Below are 26,436 nucleotides of genomic sequence, written 5' to 3' on the forward strand. Positions count from 1 at the left end.
AAAACGTAACAAGCATTAAGAAGACACAAATGGTTTTAATTATTGGAAAATATACTGGTTAGCTCAGCCCATTATAAAGCATACTGTATTTCAATACAACAAAATATTACATCCATATTTAAGCTTATTCCATTTTCACATATAAAAACACATACTTTCGGGGCGAATCTCAGCAAATAAAACTATGCTGGAACATGCAAAGTTATTAAAAGTACCTGCAATCTATCACCCTACAAACCGAGAGTGTTAAGCTACAATAACGACCCTAGGCTAATTCCCTTTTCAGAGCTTCATATGAGTTACATATGAATTAGTGAGTATAACATTATCTACAATTACTCTTCCTTGACCCTTACTGCTATTATTGTCCATTTGGTCCCTTTTCCCTAAGAGCATATAAGCTGCGTTTGTATCATAGGCCGTGTCTAAAATCACTTGTTCACTCATTGCCTTATCACCATAACAGGAACACTATATAGTACCCTCTTTAGGAATGTTGTAAGGGAATAAGAGGAATCAGGACTCTTAATTATGTGACTATATGCATTGCAGGATCTAGCTTAATAGCGTGTTGTACACTACACAGATTTCGAACAGCACCACAAAATGTTGACACCTACAATAGTACACTACACAGCTAATGAAGGGAGTTTTTCCTTGCCCACTAGGGGGCTAGGGTCAAGAGGGTGTCATAAATATATGGCCTGTTAAGCCATTTGGGACTGTACCTGTGATGAAGGGCTATACAAATAAAATTGAATTGAACGAGCGATTCAGACACAGCCATGGGCTGTCTATATAAAGAAGTCCCATCTGCCCATAAGTGCTATAGCGCCGCTGGGTCAGCAGGGGGCGGCGGTGTTCAGCAGGAGATGACAAGCCCCTCCAGGGACCGCTGGCTGGGCGTGCGCTCCAGGGAGCCACCGGAGGAGAGGACCTCACAGGCTGCCAGCTCGTGATACAGAGCATTCAGCACCTCCAGAATGTGGGCCTTCCCTGTTTGGGGAGAATACAGATAGCCGAGGTGTGACGACATGTGGCCACGGCGTTAAAAAATAGACGTCCACTACCACAACAACAACAAAGTTTGTCTTTAATAACATTTTTTTTTACGACGCTTAGAGTAATATTGTTCGTAAATGAACGTGAACAGTGTCTGATTCTGTGGGTTTTTAAGACGCACAACGTAAATGTTAATTCTGCGATTTACAGGTTAACAAGTTTTTGCATTGCTTTTATTGGCGAGAGAGAGAGAGTGTGGGTGGGTGTGTGTGTGCGACGTGACAGTTTATTACAGTCGGGTTAACAGCCACTAACCGTGCTGCGGGTCGCTGCACGACTCCAGAGTGCTGAGCAAGATCTTACCCAGCGACCGCCGGGACACGTTCTGAGAGAATACAGAATGAACACAGCTGGGAAATTAGCATAAGAGCAAAATACCCAGCAGAAAAAACCCACACATGACTAAAACCATGTGTTGTACAAGCCCCTAAACCCTCCTCCACACAGACAACTAGTACTCATTTAGCAGACACTTGTATCCGAAGAGCTTGGTGATTCCTAGGTGAAGGCCTACAGGACGACTGCAGACATTGGAAGTCGAACCCACAACTTTACTGAGAGAGAAAGTTCTAGTAGAGGAGGGCGGACATCTTGGGATAAAAATAGATCAATACAGACACGCCAACAAGCAGACTATACCGGAGTGGCCTGCTCTATTAGAGCGCTGGGTTCTCTGTCTGGGTTTCCATTTCATTTCCATTCCATTATATGGCCAAATATCACACCTCAGGTCAGTTTCAGAAGGTCCCATAATCCCTATAATTAGCGTTAGTTTTTTTACGTAGCATATGGCGCTATCTAACAAAATACTGAGAATTTTGTAGCTGTACCTTTTGTAGGTTAGCGTCCTTCTAATCAAGTCCTGTGTAAGCTTTTAGGTTCAATTCCGTGAATCAATTTGAACATACAAACGTATCCCAATGAGATGTTTCCTTCATGTGAAGCAACACCTCGTCCTGATCGTGTTGTTCCCTTCGTCCCACACTTTGAAGCGCTGTACAAATAAAGCGTGACGGACTGATCCCCGGGGGGCAACTGACCAGGTCCCTGAGGTGCTGCAGAAGCTGCAGAACATCGAGAAGCTTCTCCTCCACCAGGGACAGCCGGACCCGCTCCGTCTCCAGCATCTGGAGCTCCACCTGCAGCTGCTCCGTTTCCTCCGCCTTCTGCTGCAGCTCCTGCACCAACGACTCCTTCATCTGGGGGAGGAAAGCACAAGGAAGGTAAATGGTAAATGGACTGCATTTATACAGCGCTTTTCTAACCAGTGGCCACTCAACGTGCTTTACAATATTGCCTGACATTCACCCATGCACACATTGACACACCAACAGCGGTGTCAACCATGCAGGGCGACAGCCAGCTCGAGCGCAGTTAGGGTGAGGTGCCTTGCTCAGGGACACCTCGACAGGCAGAACTAGCACCCTTCCGGTTACCAGCCAACCCTCTCTACCTCCTGAGCCACATGCCGCCACGAAAGATGTGTTGTAGAAACTGGACACACGGAAATGGACATTGACTGGGGATCTGGGCCAATCACGACCTTCAGACCGACCTCATAGCCGATCAGGTTTGTGGCATGTGGCCATGAGGTGGTGTGATTGGCCTGATATGTAAACAGGAGGGCTTCTCCGAAAAATGTTTGCCGTAGCCGGGAAGAGCCAGTTCAGGGCCACTGCATGAAGCCAAGGGTCACCTAGGCTGAGAGAAGGTCAGGAGTTTGTTTGTTTACATGCCGTCTACAGAAATGGCAATTTTCGTTCTCCCAACAACACTGACAAGAAGTTTGGAGCTTTTGGACACAGCCTTATCATAAATGTGGAGTCCATGTTATTTCTTCACTGAGTCACTGTGGCGCTTTGACCAAAGAGTTTACTGCAAGACTGGGACGTTCTACACCGGACGTCCAGCCCTCTGAGGCCAATACACGCACATTCCAAGCACCTCGTTCATCTTGTCCTGGCATCCAGGTTTGGGGCTTACCTTCTGGGACAGGACAACATGTCCTACCGGCAGGGGTTACTACCTCCTCGTAAATGTAAATACATTTAAGGGCCCACATTTGAAAAACATCCAGAGTTACTTCGTACTTAACTGCAGCCGGGACGTGTGCTCTCGTGGTAGCCCTAACATCAGCCCTGACATCAGCCCAACATAAACACATCAACCTGAGTGCGTCTGGAGTCTCGACACAGACGGTAACTCGCTGACCACAGAGCAGGGTCTCTACCTGCCAGAGGCCCTCTGGGAACTCCAGCACCACCACAGAGCTGATGTCATGCTGTGCTCCGAGGGTTCAGCCAGCTTCTGACCTCGCCCGGCCTGCCCCAGACCAGGCCCCCCACATGGGGCTCTGTTTGGGTCAAGCCTCCCTCTTCTCCCGCCAGTCCCACAACCCTTCTGGTGACCTTAAGCTAGAGTTATGGTTGGACGTTGACGCAACGCAATGACCACACAGTCGTGAACCGGTTTTGGTTCTGCGTTGGGTTTACGTTAGAGGACCAATCACAGCCCTTTGCTGCTGCGTCGCCTCGACGCAAGGTTACAATTTTTGAGAGGCGCACGTCAGGCCCTTGCGGTGGACGAAAGAAGGGTTGAATTAACGTCCAACCATAACTCTTACCTTTACGTCTCAGTCCTCCCATGGAGATCTGTCTTGTTTTCCCCGCGTTAACGGAGGAAGGAAAAGTCCTTTAAAGCCGTGGTGACAAATAAGCTTTGAGGCATGAGGCCCCAGGGGTGTGATTCCCCAGGGGAGTGTCTCTGTGGTCACAGCCCGGTGGAGACACAGCTGCACCCTCACCCACAGGCACGTGCACGAACACACGTACACACACACACACACACACACACACAGGGGGAGCCCTCCTTGTCGCTGGTCGCGGAGCACGACTCCATGGTGTCTGTTAGGCGCTGCGGTTCACAACTTTGAAGCCCACCACTTTCATAACAGCGCTCCCAGCAGTCTCCTCTAATCTGGTTTAACACACACACACACACACACACACAAACACAAACACACACACACACACACACACACACTGCAATATATCCCATTATCTAGGACTATGGGTGGGTGGGTGGGTGGGTGGATGAACGGGTGGTGTTCATGTTAAACACACCATACCTAGGACGACTCTGTGGCGCAGCCTAACAGCACCCTAACCACCGGGCATTACACCTCCTGTCCTGACCACCCACAGGTCTGATGCCAGCCTGCGGTCAGGTGCCACACATCATCGCTCTCCCTCCATCTGCCATCTGTCATCACTGTCCGCTTCCCTGAAGACACGTGTATACATAAAGGGAGCAGACCTGGTCCATGTCCATCTCCGCGCGGCTCTCCCTGAGCTCCAGCTGCTTGTGGAGCCGGGTCACCTTCTGGAGGAGCTCCACCACGGCACTGCGGCTCTCCTCCCCTCGCGAGCTGCCACCGCCACCGCCGAACGTGGACATGAGCTTCCTGAAGGCCCGGTCGTCACACCTGCTTCAAATGGTAGATGGTAAATGGACGGCATTTAGAGAGCGCCTTCCTAACCAGTAGCCACTCAAAGCCCTTTACGATATTGCCTAACATTCACCCATTCATGCACACTGTGGTATATTGGATCGAGCACTCGGTGCTGGACTATGTTGGACTGTCACTATGGCTGTGTTCTGTGAGCCACTGTGTTGGTCTGTGGTTTTGGAGCGCCAGTAAAGATCAGGCTCGTACTGCATCCTTGTCTCCGTACCTATATGTGAATATAAGTAACCCGTGAGTAATAGACTACATTACATAAAGCTATAACACACACATTCACACATCAACGGCGGAGTCAACCATGCAAGGCGACAGCCAGCTCGTCAGGAGCAGTCAGGCTGAGGTGTCTTGCTCAGGGACACCACGAAAATCAGCTAGGAGGAGCCGGGGATCGAACTAGCAACCCTCCCGGTTACCAGCCAACCCGCTCTACCCCCTGAGCCACATGCCGCCCCAGGAGTCAGGGGTCATAGGAGCCGTTTGTAACGTGTACCGAGCGGTGCACATTACAAAAGCTGAATTCAGTCGACAAAGCAGTGCGGACCACATGAAGACTTTCTGGGCTGTTTTTGTGATTAACATTCGAAACCCGAACAAAGGCATCTATTTGCTTCTCTGTAAATAACTATAAAGCCTGAATGAACAAATAGATAAATAAATAAACCATGCAGCTGCTCAAAGGATCTTCTCCATCTGGTTCACTTCTTGGTGTCCCCAAACATTGTTTTGCCCTTTCTTCTTATTACCTCTGCATGCAACTAGAAAGCCCAACGTTGCATGCCAGCATCAGATTCACCCCCCAGAAGAGAGACTACACACAGATGGTTAAGATACATCTTAACTTGGATGGAAAAACAGTCTGTGCCTGATTCTAAGGTGGTTGTTATGTGGATCTAAGGGTTTCTAAGGTGATTCTAAGCTTGTTGTGAGGTGGTTCTAATCTGGTTCTTCTAAGATGGTCCTGAGCTGGTTCTAAGCCAGTTCTGAGCTGGATCTAAGCTGGTCCTAAGACTGTTTTGTGCAGGTTGTGGTGTTTGTGCTGAGGCATTGTACTGTACCTCTCCTCGCAGCAGGACAGTCGGCTCAGGATCCTCTTGACCTCGTCCACCTGCTTCTGCTGCTCCCCGGTCCATTTGTCCTCCTCCTCGTCCGAGGCGGCCTGGCCCTCTACCGAGCGGAACATCTGCTCCTCCGCTGGACGTCGCCATGACAACCACAGTCATCATCAGTACCCCCGTCATCATCATCATCATCCATACCATCGCCACTGTCACCATCATCATCATCTCCAACATCATCACCCTCATAATCAGTACCACAACACTGTTTGTTTTCACAAGCGGACCTTTGTCTGGGTTCAGGTCGTCCCAGCCGGTGGGCGAACAGCGGTCGTCGTGTTGGGGGTCGTGGGGCGTGTCGGACCGGGGTCCCACCCGGCCGCCAACCCCCTCCTGCAGGCCCGGGTCAGGGCTGCCGATGGGGAGCTGGAGCTTGGACACCTCTGACCTGTGAACCAGAGGCGGCATGTTTGGTTTGGGGGGGTGGGGGGGGGTTCTGCAGGAACTCGTTGTAAGAGGACGTTCTCCTCTGTGGGACAGGAGCCCTGTTCCAACAGAGAGGCCTCCATACAGCGAAGAAAACGCCTCATAAGTTGTCCCCTTTTTTTTCTAATCTTTAATTTGGTACAAGTCAATTGCTGAGATCAAAGCGCGAATATCAAGTAACACGAAGCGGGCGTGCTATAAACCCACATCGACAACCGCCGTGGTATTTTCATTCTTTTTTTTATAAGTCAGTGATACAGTACTTGAAATCTGGGAGGAGTAATTGAAGCCAGACGCGGCATCTTTTACGCATTTTTACAGTAAAGTGGGTCAATGCTAGCCCGGCGCTATTCGTTTTTTGCAAGATGTGTGGTAAAACGGAGCTGTGAGTTACATTGGGTTTGAATGGAAATAGAGATCCAGGGTACACAGATCTGGTGTTCTTTCTCAGCCTGCTTAACGGGAACCCTGAGGACACACAGAGCATTTGATCCTGCCCGTGTTTATCCTGAGTATCCTAAAACACTATCACACTATTGAGAGAGGACTTGTAGTTTTGTAGCGGGAACGCAATCATCTCCTAATGGTTTGAATTCTGCAGCTTTCCTCCGCAGCCTAGCTCTCGTGTGTTGGGGGAAATCCGGGCAGGGAGCTTTCTTAAATCACACACTAAGTGTTTCCAGATGAGCATGTCTCGCTGCGAGAGAAAGCGAGAGAAAAAAAACTAAAATATTCAACAGCTTGCTTCTCTTAAAAGAAAAAAAAATGAAGAAACGCAACAAAAAAAAAACATCTACAGTCCACCGGCGCTGGAGCACTTTTTCGACTGAGGTGCTGCTGGCGGTGTGGTGAGACTCGCTGCGTGGTCGATGACATTCTATTGGACATGCTATACATCTGTGCTCCATAGAGCTCCTTTGTGCTGTAAGCCGTGAAGAAAGGGGTGACTTCAGCGTGGAAGGTCGGGGAATCGTAGAAGGGGGGGGGTTTTCGGGGCAATCAATCAGTTAGTGTATGGAGACATGTTTAAGTTATAGGGTGGAGGAGGGGATGTCGTGCATGAAGCCCGCCAGCTGTAGTCGGAGCATGGGAGACGCCACTGCGACGGCGGACATGCATGCATGCACGCCTGCATGCTCCGACCATGCCGTGGACACACAAGGGAACTAGAAGCTGCTGTGGTTGCCGTGGACACAGCGGCCTGAGCCGGTGAACACGCGGCGCACTGGTCGTTGTGAATGCGGACCCCAGCGTGACTAATGACACGTTGTGTCATTGTGCGTGTGTGTGTGTGTGTGTGTGTGTGTGTGTGTGTGTGTGTGTGTGTGTGTGTGTGTGTGTGTGTGTGTGTGTGTGTGTGTGTGTGTGTGTGTGTGTGTGTGGCGCGTGTGCCTGTGCGTGTGCGTGTGCATGTGCGTGTGAGAGTCTGAATGTTTACATTCAGTCAGTTAGCCGGCGCTCGTATCCAGAGAGACTGGCAAGACATGGGTGAGCACAAGGAAAGCAAACACGCCAGGAAGGTCCTGCATGACCTAGTGTCTAGGAAAGAGCACTGGGTCAGGGGGAGAAGGCGCAGTGTAGGAATCAGGAACAGAGTTTGTAGGATACAACAGAGATGGTGTGCCTCAAACAAGTGCGTACAAAAGGAAACGATAACACAAGTCTGTTTGTGAGACGATTCTAGGAAGATGTCAATAACAAAACAACAGTAACATCAGTGGAGCTGGAGTCTATGTACGGCTTCAATATAGGGATAGAGTAGGTTCCGACACACATATGTACACACACACACACACACACACACACACACACACACACACACACACACACACACACACACACACACACACACACACACACACACACACACACACACACAAAGTTCATTCAAAATTCCCAACCTGGCTCCTATACCAACATGGCCCCCTAACCATCCCTGGGTCTCTAGTTGGACTATTGTGCAACACCCATAGGGTGCTTCCTGCCGCTAGTGAAGGATGTACGATACCCCCCCCACCTCTTTATATGAAGTTAAAGGGAGGGGGGGGAGCCCCTGAGTTCAACACATACTGTAGCTTTAATGAGGGTGCGTTCTGTTAGGAATTCACATTGGGCTTCCATCCTGCGTTCTAACTAGAGCTCTGACCATGAGAAGTCCTCCCTCACCGGGTGGAGCGAGCACCGTGGACCTCTGAACGTCCTCCAGACATCTCGGTGGTTTCCACTGGCAGACCAGAGCAGACATAACACAACAATCCCAGAGAGCGAGAGACAGCGCCAACGCACCGCAGGGGAAAACCAACGACAATGATGATTGTGGACCGCCGGCCAACAGCCCTCGTTTATTCAGAGCTGAGTCAAACAAGACATGACAAATAATAATGTTCATAATGAAAAATATACACATATTATTGACTCCAGCCTGAGAGGCTTTGACAAGGCAAGGGCTGTGCGGTTTTCCATTTTCAACATAAAGAAACGAGTCACTTAAGATGAAGACGCTAACGTTGGACGTCGGAGTGAATCATTTTCAACGCTGCGTTTATCGGCAGCTCAGTCACCACGAACTGGTCGCCATATGGGCTCCTCTGAATCCAATAAGGAACATTCTGGTTGTCCGTCTCTAAGCCCTTATGCAATCAATAGTCACATTTTGCGCATTTGTGCAGTGCTCTTGATGTGTTTAAGGTTGAGACTTGGTGAGAATCAATTGTGGTGATTCAAAGCACTTTTTCCCCAAGGACATGAAGTTGAACACAGACTAGAGGGAACTAGGACAGGACATATATAATCCCAACGGACGCCCTCTTGTTCCCAGCAGAATGCTCTTCGTCAATTGCGTTCTTGTTTCTGCCTCATGGGGGTGTGGGAGATTGAGGGAGTTTCAGCTGCTTGTGGTTTAGAGCCAAGACATCCAGGATACTTCCTGTGTTTATCACTGTACGGGGCCCGAGTGGCCCTAACATCCTCTCATCTCCCGCTCGCTCTCACGGGCCCCAGCTTCCTCTTTAGGGTGTCATCAGTCAATGAGGTTATGTGAGTGTGTTTATGTGTGTGTGTGCCTGTGTGTGTGCGTTCGTGTGTGCGGTTGTGTATGCTCGTGTGTGTGCTCGCGTGTGTGTGTGCTCGCGCTTTTGTGTGGGTGGTAATGTGTTTGTGTCTGTGCGCTCATGTGTGTGCGCTCATGTGTGCTTGTGCTCATGTGCGCATGCGTGCGCGCGTGCGTGCTCTGTAATATGTGTGTCTGGGCTTGTATGTGTGTGCTCGCTTGTGTGTGCGCACGTGCGCGCGTGTCCACACAGTAGACCTGTGCTTAGACTCTCAGGTCTGGGGGGGGGGGGGTTGCAGAGCCCGACAGGCCCCCCCCCCCCCCCCCCCCCCCCCCCCCCTCTGAAGCACGCCTGGAGCAGGTCACAGGTCGTGTTGACACAGCAGTCGGTTATTAATCAGACCCTCCTGAGATCCCGCGGTGGGGTGTACTCTAACAACCCCGGCCTTTATAACACATTTCCAAAAGCCCCCGTTCTACGTTGACAGTACCTTCAGCGCTATAGCGTTCAGCTGCCAAACGCCTGAGAGGCTGAGGGGGAGAAGGACCGCCGCAGCAGAGGTGTATTAAAGGAGCAGGAACGGCAATGAGGCGCTCTCAGACACGTGTTTATAAGTCCCAGGGTTGTGCTGACCCCAGCACGGTGTAAATACCTCCACGCCACAAACCAGAGGGAACGGGAGAGAAAAACTCAATCAAAAGGAAAAACACCCTCACTGCATTTTTACGTTTTATTTTGTACTTTAACGTTCAGGGGCAGCGGTAACGGCCTGAGAACTTCCCCCCTGGGGTCTCACACATACCCTCTCACACACACCTAACCCTTCATACCCCCTTGGTAGATGTGTCTATGGAGTTGTAGTTTTTTTTTTGTTTGGTGAAGTTCTAGTCTTCATGCCTAAGGGGAGGAATGCAGTGAGTGACGGCACCTGCTCCTCAAAGTGCTCGACAGCTCTTCATGAAAAGACCTCCAAAGGCTCTCTCTCTCTCTCTCCCCCCACTCCCCCGCCTCCCGCCCCCTCCATCTCAAGAGCCACCCAGGGAGAATTAACAGAGGGAGAGATATTCTCGTGGCCCTGGGGCCACCAGGGTTGGGAGGGTGCAGGGTTGAGATGTCTGCCTGAGAAAGTGCCGTGAAAGCAGAGTTTTACAAGCCATCCGCACAGGAAGTTCTGAGTTTCCGGAAGAATTCCTGTTCTCTAGGAATACGCCAGGCTTCTAGGGTTTGAGTTTCAGTTCCTTTAAATGGGGTGAGGTGAGGTGCCTTGCTCAGGGACACCTCGACGCTCAGCTCAGGAGGAGCCGGCGATCGAACTAGCCACCTTCCGGTTACCAGCCAACCCGCTCTACCTCCTGAGCCACATGCCGCCCCTCTACTATGGAAGCCTTCTTCCAGGTTCCTGTGAAAAGAGCACGTACGACCGGGCAAGAAGGGACTCTGTGCCGTGGTGTCATCCAACGGAAAAACACCACACACGAAAGTGGAGTTGGCGGTTCAGAAGAGGAGACTGTTTCTCTCCTGGAGGACCTGAAGGGGGGGGGGGGGGGGGGGGACATGTCCGTGGCTTTTCAAGAACAAACAGGCGAGTATTTGCTCCTTCTTCCAGATGGCCGCCCCCCCCACCCCCCCACCCCCCCGCTGCCCCCCCCCCCGGTGCTCTTTGTTCCTCTCCCTCCGCTGCCTATTGTCTCCGGGCCGCGGGCCCACGAGCAGCACGGCTCCAGAGGAGGAGGGACGAGGGACGTGCCGGAGCCTCTCTCCCTTCCTCCTCCGCCGTCCCTCTGACCAGGGGAAGCCAAGCGAGCCAGCGATGGAACTCGCAACCCTTCCAAACTGGACTTTTCTCTCATTTTCTCTCGGAATGAGCGAGTGAATGAATGAACAGTCAGCACCAGACGCTCTGAGGTCGCTGTTCCTGATGACTCTGGTTCAAATCTCTCTCACCGCCACACCGGACCACCGCCCACCTCCTCCCTCCACCACCCCCTCCTCCGAGACCACCACCACCACCACCCAGCAGCACCACCCAGCTTTAGCATAAGATCCAAAGAACTCCCTCGCTGGACTGGGACGGGTTTCAAGTCCACCGCCCCCTCCCCGGGTTGAGTTTCAGAGCGGAGGAGGAGAAGGCGGAGCTGGAAGTTCCGCTCGCCGGTAGAAAAATGAGTGTGTGTGTGTGTGTGTGGGGGGGGGGGGGGGTATTAGCTAGAGAGTCAGACTGGATGTCATCCCCGTGTTACATAAACAGGTAGTGATAGGAAAAACTGAAGCGTGACTGAAGGCCAGCGCCAGAGCTCTTCTCCGAGGAGTTTTTAAAAAGTGAGATTGTTTTGTACACTGGAGAGATAGAAGGTCCTGTGGAAGCCCTTCACAGCAGTCTCTCTTTCCCCATTTATCCTCTCTCTCTCACTCTCCCCCTTTATCTCATTTCTCTCTCTGTCTCTCCCTTTATCTCATCTCTCTTTCCCTCAGTCCCGCTCTCCATTTATCCATCACTTTCCCTCTCTTTTTCCTCTCTTTCTCTATATGTCATCCCTCTGTCTCTCTCTAATTCTCTTTCCCTCTCATTTTCTCCCTCTCCCTCTCTCTTTCACACTCTCTCTCTCTCCCCTGCTCTCCCTCTATCTCTCCCCCTCCCTCTCTCCCTCTCATTTTCTCCCTCTACCTCTCTTTCACTCTCCCTCTCTCTCGCACTCTCTCTCTCTCCTGCTCTCCCTCTATCTCTCCCCCTCCCTCCCTCCCTCCCTCTCTCTTTCACTCTCTCGCTCCCTCCCTCTCTCTCCCTCTCCCCTCTATCTCGCCCCCCTCTTGCTCAGTAATCTATCCGAGATAATCCTGCTCATCATTCACTCCATGAGGCCTCAGAGAGAAGGTTCTCTCTTCTCCAGTCCTCACATCTGGCACGCTTTGACATGCAACACCACAACAGGACCGGGTGTTTCAACGGTCAACAACAAGCAAACTCATTCAGGAGAACAATTCACTGTCCTGATTCCGGTAAAACGTATGACTCAATGAAGCCGTTTTAACTGAAGGCAGTGATCCACGTGGGTGTATTGTACTTCAATCACTGGCCCGCAGCGCCAGAGACCGACACATGAGAATCACACAGACACACAAGTCTGAGGAGAGAAAAGAGGAGGCCTCAGACTCAATAGGATAATGGAGGGATGAAATATCTGAAATAGAGTCTCTTTTTTCTGTGTCTCGGCTGCTGGAGAGACACAAAGTAATATATGATTAAAAGATATATTATTAGTTTATTTTCCATTGTGAAGCCATCGGTTGATGTACTTTTTACTCATCCATCTTGTCATGCCGTCACAATAACTGTCCCATCTGCATACAAAGTGTAGGATCTTCATGTTTAGGCGGAATGACAGATGACAGCCAATGAGAGAACAGTGAAAAGAATACCCCACAGGAGCTATGCGTTGCTGGGCAGGCATTGAGGCTCTGAGGGGGTGTTCACCCACCCTCTGGTTGCTAAGATCCATAGGCTGGGGGGGGTGTCGCTGGTATTGTTCTGTGTGTGTATGTGTGTGTGTGTGTGTGTGTGTGTGTGTGTGTGTGTGTGTGTGTGTGTGTGTGTGTGTCCAGTCTGTTGCGTTTCCTCAGTCAATGGAGTTCTCTGGGAGAGTCAGGCCCTTTGTGGAGGTTGAATTATTGGGCATTAAAGTATCAACTGACGGGGACTGAAAAGATTTCCGGGCCAGAAATAACTTTTAAGGCTATCAAAGCAAAGTTTAATCTCACTTTAAGAAACCTAAATCTGTGTGTGTGTGTGTGTGTGTGTGTGTGTGTGTGTGTGTGTGTGTGTGTGTGTGTGTGTGTGTGTGTGTGTGTGTGTGTGTGTGTGTGTGTGTGTGTGTGTGTGTGTGTGTGTGCGTGTGTGAGTGTGTGTGTGCAGTGGACCTATCTCTTAAAGTTCAAAGTCCCTAAAGTAAGTAAGTAAGTGAGATGTTAGGACAAGACTTTTGCTGTTGGTAGGACAGGCCTGAACACACACACACACACACACACACACACACACACACAGACCCACACACACACACACACACACACACACATATGAGCACACACACACACAGACGCACACACACACAGACACACCCGCACACCACAGATGAAGTGGGACGGACCGACACCAAAGGTAAACTCCTCACCCACCGCTCTGTGTGTCCGACGACCAATTACAGCCGAGCTCGGTGAAAATGACAAGCTAGCGTAGCGACAGTAGCAGGGGCTGGTCCCGCCACACACGACGACAGCTCAACAACAACCAAAACAAGGCAGAGGAGTGGGAGCGCGGACCACATCAAACCTTCAGGAATAGCCAGGGCAGTTTTTCCAGGCAGGGAGCCAGAACAGGACAGGGAGTCATTTTTTAGGATTCCTCAGAGGGTTATTATTCATTACTGTTTCAGTGTGGCCACGACTGCCTCCATCATATATATATAAAACCCTCGCCAAAACAAGCCAGCCCTTTCTCCCACGGTGCGGTAGCTAGCTTGTTGAGCTCACCTGTTTCGCATTGTTTTTAATGGGAGAAAAAGAGCTACGTGGAGCGTTTTTTCGCTGGCCTCTCCCTGGCGCGGCGGCTCTTTACATGGCGCTTCCAAGGTATGACGCGGGAGACGAGCGAGGGAGGGCGGTGCGGAGGAGGATAAGTGGACGGTTTCGCAGTGAATTGGATCCCATTCTTTAAAAGGCTTGTGTAGTTGTAGTGTAGGGACTGCTATGGCACCTTGGACTTGAAAATGTTCCCTCAGTCCCGCTGAAATAAGGTGTTTACAGTGGGATGTGTTAATAGTCTTGATCTTCCACCTTCTCTTTCTGTTTCTATTCTCCTTTCAACTAACACTCCCTCACCTCAAAGCCAGATGACTGCGGCCATTCGATGTTGGTGGTGGAGCCTTCTAAAGGCCTTGGCAGTGGAGTTAGGGTTAGGGTAAGCCTTACCCTGGAGGCAACCTGTCACCCGTTACATAGCGCTGCTGTTGTTATCGTCCTTAAACGTAGCATAGCTCTCCTCTCACTAAGATATGAGCCCTCCAGAGCCCTCCAGTACTGCACACCATGACATCTGCAGGGGTGGTCGCACCTGTATGGGCCATACCATGTGATCTATGCAGGGGTGGTCTCACCTGTATGGACCATACCATGTGATCTGTGGAGGTGTTGGTCTACATGGACCATACCATGTGATCCATGCAGATGTTGGTCTCACCTGTATGGACCATACCATGTGACCTATGCAGGAGTGTGTATCTAACCTGCATGGGCCATACCATGTTTTCAAACAGTTGTGTGTATCCAATCAGAACGGGCGGTACCATGTGATCCATCCCCCTCCAAAAATCTGTGTATCCAATCAGAACGGGCGGTACCATGTGGCCCATCCAGTGTGTGTGTGTGTGTGTGTGTGTGTGTGTGTGTGTGTGTGTGTGTGTGTGTGTGTGTGTGTGTGTGTCTCACCTGTAGTAGCAGAGCTCCGCCTCCAGCTGCAGCACGCGTCTCTCCAGGACAGGCACGTGCCCCGCCCGCTCCTCCAGCTGCTTCACCTTCCCCATGCCGGTGAGCACCGCCTGCCGGGCCTCCTCCATCCTCCGGCGCGTGCCGGCCTGCTCCCTCTTCAGCGTGCGGTTGCTCTCCTCCAGGGCGGCCAGCGCCTCCCTGGAGCCGCACACCTCCTGCTCCAGCCGCTGGTTGCAGAGCACCACCTCCTCCATGCGAAGGTCGGTGGAGCTGCGGAGCTCCTCCACCTCCCGGATCAGGCTCTGCAGGCTGCTCAGGTCCGCCTGGGGGCCGGCGGGGGTGTTCTTCGTGTCGGCCGTGTCACAGAGGCTTCTCTGGGTGACCTGGTGGTGGTGCTGGTGGTGCTGGATGCTAATGAAGCAGCCCTCCTCTGGTTTATGTCTGGCGTGGCTTTTCCACAGACCCACCTGGGGTTGACAGGAACAGAGGAGTGGGGGGATGGGGAATTACGAGAAATTCACAGGATATGACTCGTAATTAAAACATTGGACATGTTTTACTTATTGAACAGGCGTGCATTGAACCGCCCCACGCAGCCTGTGAAACCATGACGTCACCTCCGACAGGTATGGGCCACTGACCTGACCCCTGACGCGGGAACCACGGACTCACCTGTAGCGCCAAGCACCGGGCGTCACTGCTCTGCAGAGCGGCTCGCATGTCCTCGACCAGCTCCCTCAGACTGGCGTTCTCCTCCTCTATCTTGGCGATGCGGTCCTCCGCCTCCTCCAGCGCCACTATCTCCTCGTAGCACTCCCGGGTGCAGGAGCCCAGCCTGCAGGAGGAGGCATGCCTCCCCCGGCGGTGCCCCCCCTCCTCCGGGCTGGGGGACACGGTGCCGCTGCTGCTGCCACCGCTCACCGACAGCAGCCTCTCCCTCCGTCGCAGGGGGCTTCTCAGACGTATCTGGGTCTCGATGTGCTCACTGTCCTTGCCCACCAGCAGCCGGCCGTTCTCGTACTGGCAGCCGGCCTTCGTGCTGAAGTAGCCACAGAGCAAAGCGTGGAACTGTCTGAAGGTTAACTCACCGGGTAGGTTCTCGGAGACCTCCTCCTCCCCGCACTCTGACTCTGAATCCGAGTCTTTGTTTAATCCCAGGACCTCACACAAGACATGGAAGTCCTCCGCGTGGACTTTGCCGCTGCCTTGGTAGTCCATGTGATGGAAGATCTCCTGTAGGTACTGATCCAGACCCGTGGCCAGCACTATGATCTCGTTCTCAACCCCGCGGTCCAGCCCGTAGTGGAACGCCAGAGTGCTGACTATCCATTGCGTCCTCCGTGCGGGTCGACCGTAGGGATCGTTCACGTCAATCTTCTCCATGATTTCCAACGAGAAACATTCTATTGGAGTGAGGGAAACGCAGAAGTAGTCCGTCTAACTTTGAAAACGCCTCGGTGTTTGGAGCGTTTCCATTCTGGTGTGCAGGGTAATAATGATGACACGGAGGCGCACAGCAGCTCTGCAGAAACCCAGCAGAGGAGGATTGAGCCGTTTTGGGGTCGGAGCCGATTTGAGTTTTTTGGTACTGCCCCCAAAACGCAATAGGAGCGCCCCCCGTTCCTCTCTGCATGTTGGTCTAACGTAAACATGGTGAACCCACTTTTTCTTTCTATAAACTTCATTCGAAGATATTTCGAAACAACGCATTAGTAGGCCCTACAACTTTTCGCAGCATTTTTTTGAAAACCCAAATTAAATCCCAATTATTCAGGACTGCTCGTAAGCACTTTTGCAAAATGTAGTTTTGGCCCATATTTCCATATGATTCTATAATAGGTTTACCTCATAAGTTCAGAGATGCATTGCAGTGCACCGCTCGCATGGATCCTGGACGTGGGTCTGACCTCCTCCGGATGGGTCCGGTTTCTAGGGCGACGCAATGCACTTAACCCCCTGGCCGGAGCGCAGTTCCCATGGGTCTGCGTGGAGACGCCAGACGTTTTCTTCTGCTCCGGTGCATGAGGGGTTGGTACCGTTTGATTGAATTGTAGGGACGCGGGACCTAAAAGCTGATCCAAGAGAAGGCTTACCTGTCCTAATTTACTTTATAAGGTAACGGTATAAGGTATAAGGCAAAGATAGATATAACTTTTACTTGACTTTGACTGAGGCAACTGTAGCAAATGGGTTTCGTTTATTACATTATACTCAAACGTCAAACCATCTCCATTCAAAGCATGTTGTCGTTAGCAATGTAATACAATGTAGATTAAATTCCAGACAACAATTCAAGTGGATAAACTGCGTTACTGCACTTTCCCATTGTTGGTGTGCACACAAGAGAGAATCCTGTTGCCTCGGGACCCAGGGAAACAATAGGCCTATCTGATATAGACGGTTTAGAGTCCATACGGCGTAACCAAAGTACTTGAGTATTTTTTTTCCAAATTGTTGTGATTTTACCTTTTTTCAACACGGCTATCAAAATGGATGTCGTCAACGCAGATGTCATTGACATTCACAAGTCAGACATCTGTCTCAGGACTGATCCACAGCAGTCCCAACCAGAGAGTGACCCCACATCCTGTATAGTTGATGGAGTGGTGGACGAAGGGCCAGCAGAAAGCCTTCCCCCCCAGACCGGTCTGGCCACTGGGGGCCAGGTGACTGGTCTCTGAGACTGGTTCCCCTGGTCAGGCCTTCACTGAGGAACAGGGGCGATTCTAGGTTCTGATTTTGGGGGGGCTTGATTTGGGTAAATCTATCTATTTATCTATAAATCCAACAATTTGTAGTCTGCTGGTTTATTGTCAGAAAAGCACAGACCTTTTGTAAGTCATAGTACTGATGAGTATTTCATCCCAGAGGAAAGGATTAAACACATTTTGCCTAGTCTCTAGCTCTTTAAGAAGAAATAAATTGTTTACAACTTAACCTTTTTATCTGAGTTATAGACAACACTGTTGTAAATGTAGTGTTATATTATCCATGATTTTTCTTTTGTGCTGTCCAAGATTTTGTGACCTTTATTTTCTTAGTTACTATGCTGTTGCATGTCCAAGCCAATAGATGGCAGTGTGAGCTAATTAATGCAGTTCTGAACCACTAAAGTGATGAAAGGAAAAAGACTGTTTGGATGAAGGAATAATCAAATGGATGTGAACAGTAATAACAAATTCTAGGTATATTAAATTTCCTTTGGGTCATTTTCACTCAAATGACCATATTTTCCCCTTTTTTTGTATTTACACAGTTACTGAAACAAATTGGTTTTCAAAGTAAACTATACATGGAAAATATGGAAAATGGATACTAAAATGTGAAGACAAAGTAAAATGCAAACTTCAAAACAAATATTGTTTTATGGAATATTATAATATAATATGGAATATTGTATCAACATACATTTTTATAAACTTGTGATTCAAAACAGTGTGTGTTGGATAACTGGACAAGTTCAGTTTGCTGCAACCCTAGCTTTTTTTTGAGTTTCTTCAAAAATGTGGTGGTTCACAAGAGAAGAATGGAAAAAAGTAGAGACATTTTCCAGCATGTTGAAAAACTCTTTGGCCTCAGACACTGCTCTGCACCTGTGACATAAGACCAGATTTAATTAATGTGCATAACAATGCACATACGAAAATATGCTTGTACGCCCTCCAATGCCCCACTCATGACAGCTGCTCCATCATAAGTCTGTGCCACACATCTCGAGTCATCAATACCATTCACTAATTGATTCTCAATTGCAGTGCATATTGATGCAGCATCAAAATATCTTAAGCCTGTAGGATAGAGCACCATCTGAAACATATCTCACACTGAAGTGACAGCTGTTCTGTCTTTCCGTCCCTGGCCTCATCGGCCATAATGGTATACATCTTTGATTCCCTCATCTCTCGTATCTCTTGTGAACAACACTATCATTTGATTCTGACTGTAAGATGAAAAATAGGTTGTGTTTGGAGGCGTGTAGCTTTGCAAGAAAGGTTTGAACTTTTTCAGGAGATCCATGCACGCCAAGAAATTCCCTCTGTTATTGCTCTCAGGTGATTCATTGTGACCCCTAAATGGAATACCGTGTTTCCCCAGCATACGTGTCACTTTCACAATACATTTCAAGTATTCCCTTCTCTCAGTTATCTCACTGGAACTTGCAGACTATTTGCTGTACAACACTGCCTGTTGATTTACTTGCTTTCTTAGCTATGCCAGCAGACTACACTGTCTTTGTGGCATTTGTGTGGTTTCATGTATCTGAAACATGCTCAGTGCATGTTTCCAATCTTTGATCCCACCATTCACAAATTCCTCCTGTTTTAATCTCTTGCCGAACATACAAGCAAAACAGAATGCAGCATTTCTTCTCAATGAATATTCTAGCCAAGTAAAACTCTGGAAGTAGTTATACTGAAAGGCTCTCTTTTGTGTGCCAAACTGATCTTGTGGGTACTGAGGCAGCTTGTGTACTGTGTACTGCAGACACTGTTGCTTCCACTTGCTCCTCTATCTGTGCTTCTTCATGCACCTCTCTGGTCTGCTGCTCCTGTTTCACCTTCTAAACACTCTCCCTGCTCTTCTCTTTCTCCTTAGTAACATAAACATAAATATTTAAAGACAGTCATCCATGAAATGAAGTGTAGATATAATGTGCTTTCTTTATATATTTAATTGGTGAGGTTGTTTGCCCCTATAACAATCAATGCCTTTCTCTCACCTGCTTCTTGCTGGTCTCTCACCCTCTGTGTGTCCCCAATCTCTCCATCCGGCTCTTGCCCTCTTTGCACTCGCACACTCTCCATGCTCCTATCTCCCTCTTTACATACATTCAAACGTTTTGTACGGAAGTAGTTATAAACCTTCAAAATAATACATAAAGCAAACAAGCCCAGTGGCCCAATGTCTGAGGTAATTACAGCAAATGTAGTTCTACACTATAACCCTGAGTCCATGTGCAGTGGGACAGAGCAGTTTTAAAGATTGATAAATATGGGCAAATGCAATAAATGTGGTCAAAAATATGCTTATTATGGTCTTCTTGACCACCTGATCATGTTCTCACCTGTTTCATCTTGCTCTCTCTCTTTTTCTCCATCTCTAGCCTCATCTCCCCCTCTTTGTGCTGTCAGCCAAAAATACTAAGTAATACAGTATAACAACTACCAAGCTACCAGTACCAATGTAAGATGTGGTAAGGCAAAAAGCAAGCTTACTGGCCACACACAGCTACGGGGGAAATGGTACTGTCCAGCATCTAAAGACCATTGAAGAGTGGAAAAGCTGCTTGTAAATATGTAAATGATGTGTACATTTGTTGTTAAGATATTTTACTAGTGTTAAATCATTTGTAAAAAAAAAACAAAAAAAACTTCAAACTAAATATATTGTTGCATTTTGCAACTCAAACAAAAGAACAACAAAAAAACAACTCTGGTGTAACAGCAACACAGCCATCCTTTGGGTTGAAGATTCCAGGTCAGAATCCTGGCAAGAGTGTGCAATAATAATAATATATAATAAATAAATACCTGATAGAACAATAATAGAGAAATAAATACTTATTTTTGTGATAAGAATTTAAGCTGAATTTTTCTGATATATATTTTTTTATCTTTTTCCCCCTTTCCCCTCTTTCTTTACCCCCCCTCTAGCAGTCCCTTTTGCCCCACCATCACAGAAACTTATTCAAATGGGTTGTAGTGCGAAAATATTGTCATATTGTCATCATTAATCTGATAATCTCTTACATCCGGGTGTTTCCTTTGCTCTCTTTAGGTTACATGAACATTCATTCCAATTCAATGGTTCTAATATCTAAATGCTGATCCTGTAGAAAAGCCAGATGGCCACAAGGGGACTCGAACCCTTGACATTCCACGCCCCTCCTCCCCTGCATCATCAGGCTGTTGTCATGGAAACAGCAGCATAGTTGATAGAGCGAAAGCGGAGACTTCGGATGGGCACGAGGCTGGTTGAGTTCATATATATATATATATATATATATATATATATATATATATATATATACACATCTCGGTCCGCACAGTTAAATGTCCTGTGTTTAGAGTCCAAGCGTTTTTAGTGTAAGAACAAGGTTTACTCCTTAAGGATGATCATTTAGAGACACAGACAGAACTTATGTGAACTATTAGTTTGAGACTTCAGGCTGCTTACTGGGCGCCACTGAAGACCTTTTTCCATGGAGTTTCCCATCGACAGCCTGTTTCATCAAGTGGTGAAGATGGCTCTCCTGATGGGATTACTGACGGTGAACACCGGAGCCATCGAGACGGGTAAGAGGACGCAACTTCAGATAAGCGCGTCTAACATTCATTAGCGGCAATCCACACGTTAACACACTTCATTACCAGGTTTCTGGCTACTGTAGTACTCTAATAATAACATTTCTCTTCTCATTGCTCCCTCTCCTCCTCTTCAGTGTTTAAGATCTAACATTGGGTCAAGGTCTAAACTTCCCATTATGTGATTAATTACAACCGGCTGGCGATACTCTAAGCTTATAGACTACTCTGGACTTCTTATAACATAACATTGTAACAATGTGTACAACCACTTTTTATATTTAAACCAAAAACTTAGGTCTAGGCTAATTTTTAATATTGGTTTAATTAGCCACAATTTATATATATATATAATTCTGGCTAAAGAAACCAATATTAAAAGTTAGCCTAGACCTATATGAAGTATTTCGTTTAAATCTAAAATAAACTATGATCGAACTAGGATACTAGAGGTATTTCTTCTTGTCTTCATTTTCAGTCCAGCTTATTCATTCTACATACATGATATTCCTTAATTTGTGAGTCAGTCAACCTGAAGGCACATCCCAGTAACATTGGAGCCTTCATCGAGTCCCGGTGTCAGGACTACATTCAGGGCAGGACAACACCAGGCCAGGCAGCAGCTGGCCTTTAGGAAAAGGCCTTTGAGAAGGTGTCCACTAAAGTGTATACCATCAGCCCCTCACCCACCCTGCTGCCAACGTTTGGCTGGAGATGGACCCTACATGATAGCATCTTAAAAGTGCTGAATTATAAACATGTAAGAAGCTTTACTGGGAACTCTGCATCCATGCCTGATTTGGACTGCCCCCCCCCCCCCAAATAACCTGTATTGTATGAACTAGTGGGGCAACAATGGGGGCTCACAGTCTTCTTGGGACATTCCGGGAGGTCAGAGCAGAGCGACTTAGTAGTCTTCCATGGCAACAGAGCTAATAAACCCTGGGGCGGCTGTAAATCCAGGCGTTACTTGGCCTGCATCCCAGCCATGGGGGCGTGTGGACAGGGGGGGTGGGACCGCCTCAACAGGATCTGTCTCCCCCTTCTGCTCTCTGCTCGTACCCCCTTAAACTCGCAGTGTGAGGTGAGCCTCACACTGAACTCCACATTACGCCTTTCCTACATTCTGCATTGAAGGAGAGTAAAGTACCGCTTTACTCTCCAGTAACAAGTCGCAATCTCATCCGTCAAATCAAAGGCTGAAAGGCAGAGTAATGTGGGTAATATCATTATTACCCACAAAATGCCAGTCATCATCATCATCATCATCATCATCTTTTGTTCAGCAGCCCATGTACATTCAGATGAAGGGGACACAGTGTCATTTCCTTTTTGTTTTACAAAAATAAGAGACCAAAAGCTCATCCTTTTGTCAACCACATCCTTAACTTTAACTGAATGATGCATTGTGATGAAGGATTATTGAGGCACATGTTTGTTCTCATGTCTCTCTGTTTCTCTACAGTGAACGTGGTGGACTTCTGCGGTCAGACCATCAAGGGGGACGGCATGGTAGTGAACTCGCACAAGGACTCTAAGAAGTACTACTTTGTGACCACGGGCACCGACTGCCACATCACCATGCAGGCCGCCTCCCCCCGAGACAATCTCCAGTTCCACTTCCGCTTCTTCCTGGTGTACAGCTTGTTGAGGGTGGCCCCGCTCAGTCCCGCCCCGCCCTTCCCAGAGTCCCCCCGGGGGTCCGCCCCGATGGACAGCCCCCGCCCGGACCCCGGGCCCGGCCAGGGGCCCGAGGACCCCTGCCACGCTGGCTCCTACCTCCAGTTCTACGACGGCAGGGAGAAGAGCTCCCCGCCTGTGGGCCCCCCGCTGTGTGGGAAGAGCCCCCCGCGGCCGGTGCTGTCCACGGGGAACTACCTGACGCTGAGGCTGGTGACCCGCGGGACCCAGCCCCGCGTGGACTTCGTGGGGGACTTCACCTCCTTCAGGCTGGGTGAGGCGCTTTTTGTGTATTCTTTTCTTTGATCTTATTTAACTTCTTGGCACCAAAATGTATGTTTTCAATGCCAATAAAGCCCTTTGAATCCTGAGTCTTGAATAAAGGAATTCACAACATGTTTTAGAAAGAGAAGACCTGTCTGCATATTTAGGGGTCCTACGAAAAACATAGGAACCCTATTGTAATCGTTAGTATTATTATTTTATTTTTTTGTTACTGTTTTTACATGTGAAATATTGTACTCTGCAGTGAACTCTGTACATCCTCGGGCTCTCCTAAAGAGTTGTGTTCTTGAATTGGCACCCAAGAGCTCTCAGATGCAACCTTTGTCCAAGCCAAGTGCTGAAAGACTTGATTCCTCCTGTTTATTCTTACCTTCAGGGTTCAACCAATCCGAATGCAGCGGGGAGCCATACTTTACCTGTCGCAATGGCAAGTGTATTCCTCTGAGTCTGGTGTGCGATGCCAAAGGAATCGACAACTGCGGGGATGGAAGCGACCTGGAAGAGAACCTGACTTCTGCGTGCAAAGGTCAGCCAGCTATTTGTAAAGGGCAGTGGAGTGATGATTATGCTAACATGAATCATTCGCTCCATAACACCACACAACATATTAGTTCAAATAGAAACTAAATATCTTAATATATTTTAAGATAGCATTTTCTTTCATGCAAACTTATACCCAATCTTCTGAATTTCCTTTTCCTAACCCCAGAAAATGTCTTGCGTACATTTCAGGGGGTCAGTTGGTAGCTCACACATCTCCGCCCACCATTGCACCGTCCACTGGAGTGTCTGTCCCGACCACAGCGCCGCCCTCCACGCGTATGAACTGTGGCGCCCCAGACAGCGCTCACAACCTGGAGTCGGCCACAGGTGAGGGCGCCGCTGGCAATGCATTGCTTAAGTCATTCTCACGCGTTTGCATCAAATCGGATGTTACATCGTCTTACAAATCAGACTGGTAGCCAAGTCTGGTAGCGGACCAGCTCCAGTCTGGATTCAGGGGGGATTCGTTCTCCTTCCCTTCGTGTTTGTTTGGACCAGTCAGGGGCTGGATGCAGGGGTCTGCAAGCCCGTAACTGGCGAACAGCAAACACAAACTTGGCCAGCACTACTCAGATGTTGATGGTGGGAAGACCGTTTTTTGGCCAGAATCTCAAAGTTTCTGGATCAAAAAACAATGTTCATTTTAGGAGGTTCAGGAGCTTTAATTCAGCCTCATTATGATAATGCATGTGGCTCATGGTACAATGGTGTCACAATGCATTCGAAACATAATAACACAAAATAAGTTAGTTACGCTTATTTTTGACCTCCCCATGAGAGCTCATATTGAATCTTCCCACTTTGAGAGGTTGGGTTGGTTGAAAGTAGAGGATCCTGTATCTCAGATACAGCTGTGTATGGTACATATGATTGTTTATGGGGGTGAAGTTCACAGGCATTCCACTAGGGGTAGCTCAACAGATTTTGTACCCCCCAGAGTTAATACTAATTTGGGCAAAGATTATTTTCTTTATGCTGGAACTACACTTTGGAACAGGCTACCTCAAGTCAAGTCAGTCAGAAACATAGGCAGTTTTTAAAACGCTTTGAAACAATGGCTTAGACGCCAATCTTAGCCATGTCTTAATTATGATCATTGTTATGTGTGTGACTTGTATGTAGTTGTGTACATTTTTTGAATGATTGACGTATGATTTGCTACTATGGAAGTAAGCCTTCGGGCTTTTTTGTGTCATCCCTGACTATTTATGTATTTTAATGTATGACACAGAGTGCTGTTCATATTTTATATCAAAATGGTCAAATAAATTCAATCAATCAATCAGACCTCTGCAGTTTGTTGTTTCCGGGCTGTACCCTTCTGCAATAACACTCATCAGGATAAGCTGTTCAGTAACTGGGGGGCTCATCTTAAGTAAAACAAGGCGAGGTGAGCCGGATGAAGTGACCCATTCTTCATGTCTCCTGCCCCCCCCCCACCCCTGTAGACTCCACGGTCCCGGTGTCCCTGCTGGCTCTCTACGTGGCGCTGGGCGTGCTGGCCGCCGCCCTGCTGCTGTGCTGGTGCTGCTGGTCCCCGGCCTGGTTCCTGTGGCGCCTCAGCGTCTGCCGCCACCTGCCCTGCTGCAACGCCACCTGCTCCGCCTGCCAGCTCTGCCTGCGGGGCTGCGGTCACAATGGAGAGAACCGGCCCACCAAGGTCACCCCGCACAACCCCGTCAGCGGAACACTGCTGAGGGCCATAGCCCCCGACGCTAACACTAACACTAACAGCACTACTGTGGCCGAATAAGCCACTTGCATGGCTAGCGCTAACGCTAGAAGCACCACTGGGGCCATATGAGCCACCTGAGTGGCTAACGCTAACGCTAGCAGCACTACTGTGGCCATATCAGCCGTGTGACTGGCTGTATCCATGTATCCAAAAAAGTGGACATGCCCAAAAGAGTGAAGTGTAACAATAAACAGGGCTTTTTTTTATTTGGTGTATTGTCTGTTTGAGGGGAGGAGATGGGGAATGAATACATAGATGAGGAGACAGGAGTTAGTTTCTTCATTTGGTGTGGATGTGCACTTTTTCTTTGAATATTATCCTAAAATAAAACATGTTTTCTATGATGATATGACAGTTGAGGTGATGCAGGGTACATTATACTTTGAAAGGAGTAGTCTTTTCATTATTATTACTCAGAAAGGTACTTTCTGTATTTTTTGTTGTACAGTGTCTGTTAATAAGCAGTATCTCACTGTAGATTGAATGCTGTTTAGATCATTAAAGCTTTAGGAAAAGAAAAACAATGAATACGCTGTTTGTTTTATTTGGTTGGTGCGGTTTTATTTGGTTTTCCTTTGAATGTTTTGGTTTTCATATGTTTTGTGATTGATTTTGTTTTAATTATTTGCAAAACTTGCACACCACAAGGTTTTCATGTTTTTACCACACCTCATTATTGCAACAATTCTTCTTCAAAATGTACAAAGTGTACCTTCTCCCACCGGCCTGCAGGCAGCCGAGCCGCCCTCCTGTAAGGGTTCAGGCTGATTGCGTAGCTTATTTGCAAAGAGCTTTGGTCGCACTTCATTTTACGGTACACTAATTAGAAGTAATAAGCTGTACTTTGTATCAAATTAGACAGAAAACTGAAATAATATGTTTCTCATTAGACATAAAACAAACACAGTACCGGTAAGATCCTAATTAGAAACCTACAATATACTTTAATCAGACGCTATTATACCAAATTATACTCTAGATAATTATACTATAATTGGAAACGCAATAGAAGATCCTACAACAATTAGACACCATTTTACAAGTTCATAGTCTGTCAGAGCTCACAATGCCATATCAGATACAGAATAGGCTGGGTAGACGCCTTACTACCACATGATGCTGTAGCTTAAGTTTAAGGTACAGTAAAGTTTTTAGGTTCTGTAAAGTGTCACAAATGACCCTCTAATGAAGTCTGATGAGGGTCTTACAGTGGGAATAAAGATGGATTTCA

The 26,436-nt window shown here is 48.3% G+C and overlaps 2 protein-coding genes across 3 annotated transcripts; one reads left to right on the forward strand and one right to left on the reverse strand.

Annotated features, from left to right (window-relative positions):
- Positions 1-15: 15 nt before the first annotated feature.
- Positions 16-16,170, reverse strand: efcc1 (EF-hand and coiled-coil domain containing 1). Of its 2 annotated transcripts, none has more exons than XM_084464389.1 (8): positions 15,330-16,170; positions 14,658-15,124; positions 5,931-6,091; positions 5,644-5,779; positions 4,378-4,549; positions 2,103-2,261; positions 1,318-1,387; positions 16-996 (listed from the first exon to the last, which is right to left on the reverse strand). In XM_084464389.1, exons 1-8 carry the CDS (start codon positions 16,038-16,040, stop codon positions 863-865), a joined length of 2,010 nt encoding a protein of 669 aa, XP_084320515.1. In that variant the 5' UTR covers positions 16,041-16,170; the 3' UTR covers positions 16-862. The 2 variants fall into 2 exon arrangements, with proteins under 2 accessions (XP_084320515.1, XP_084320516.1); XM_084464390.1 differs by having other exon boundaries at positions 4,378-4,546; positions 15,330-16,169.
- Positions 16,171-20,859: 4,689 nt separating this feature from the next.
- On the forward strand, positions 20,860-25,223 carry ldlrad2 (low density lipoprotein receptor class A domain containing 2; the record flags this gene model as incomplete). The annotated part of the gene is made up of 5 exons (XM_084464741.1): positions 20,860-20,953; positions 22,428-22,916; positions 23,304-23,453; positions 23,660-23,797; positions 24,919-25,223. The coding sequence occupies 5 exons, from the start codon at positions 20,860-20,862 to the stop codon at positions 25,221-25,223; spliced, it is 1,176 nt and encodes a 391-aa protein (XP_084320867.1).
- Positions 25,224-26,436: the final 1,213 nt, after the last annotated feature.

The sequence above is a fragment of the Micromesistius poutassou genome, assembly GCF_964030765.1.
Source record: "Micromesistius poutassou genome assembly, chromosome: 2".
In the NCBI taxonomy this organism is placed as follows: domain Eukaryota; kingdom Metazoa; phylum Chordata; class Actinopteri; order Gadiformes; family Gadidae; genus Micromesistius; species Micromesistius poutassou.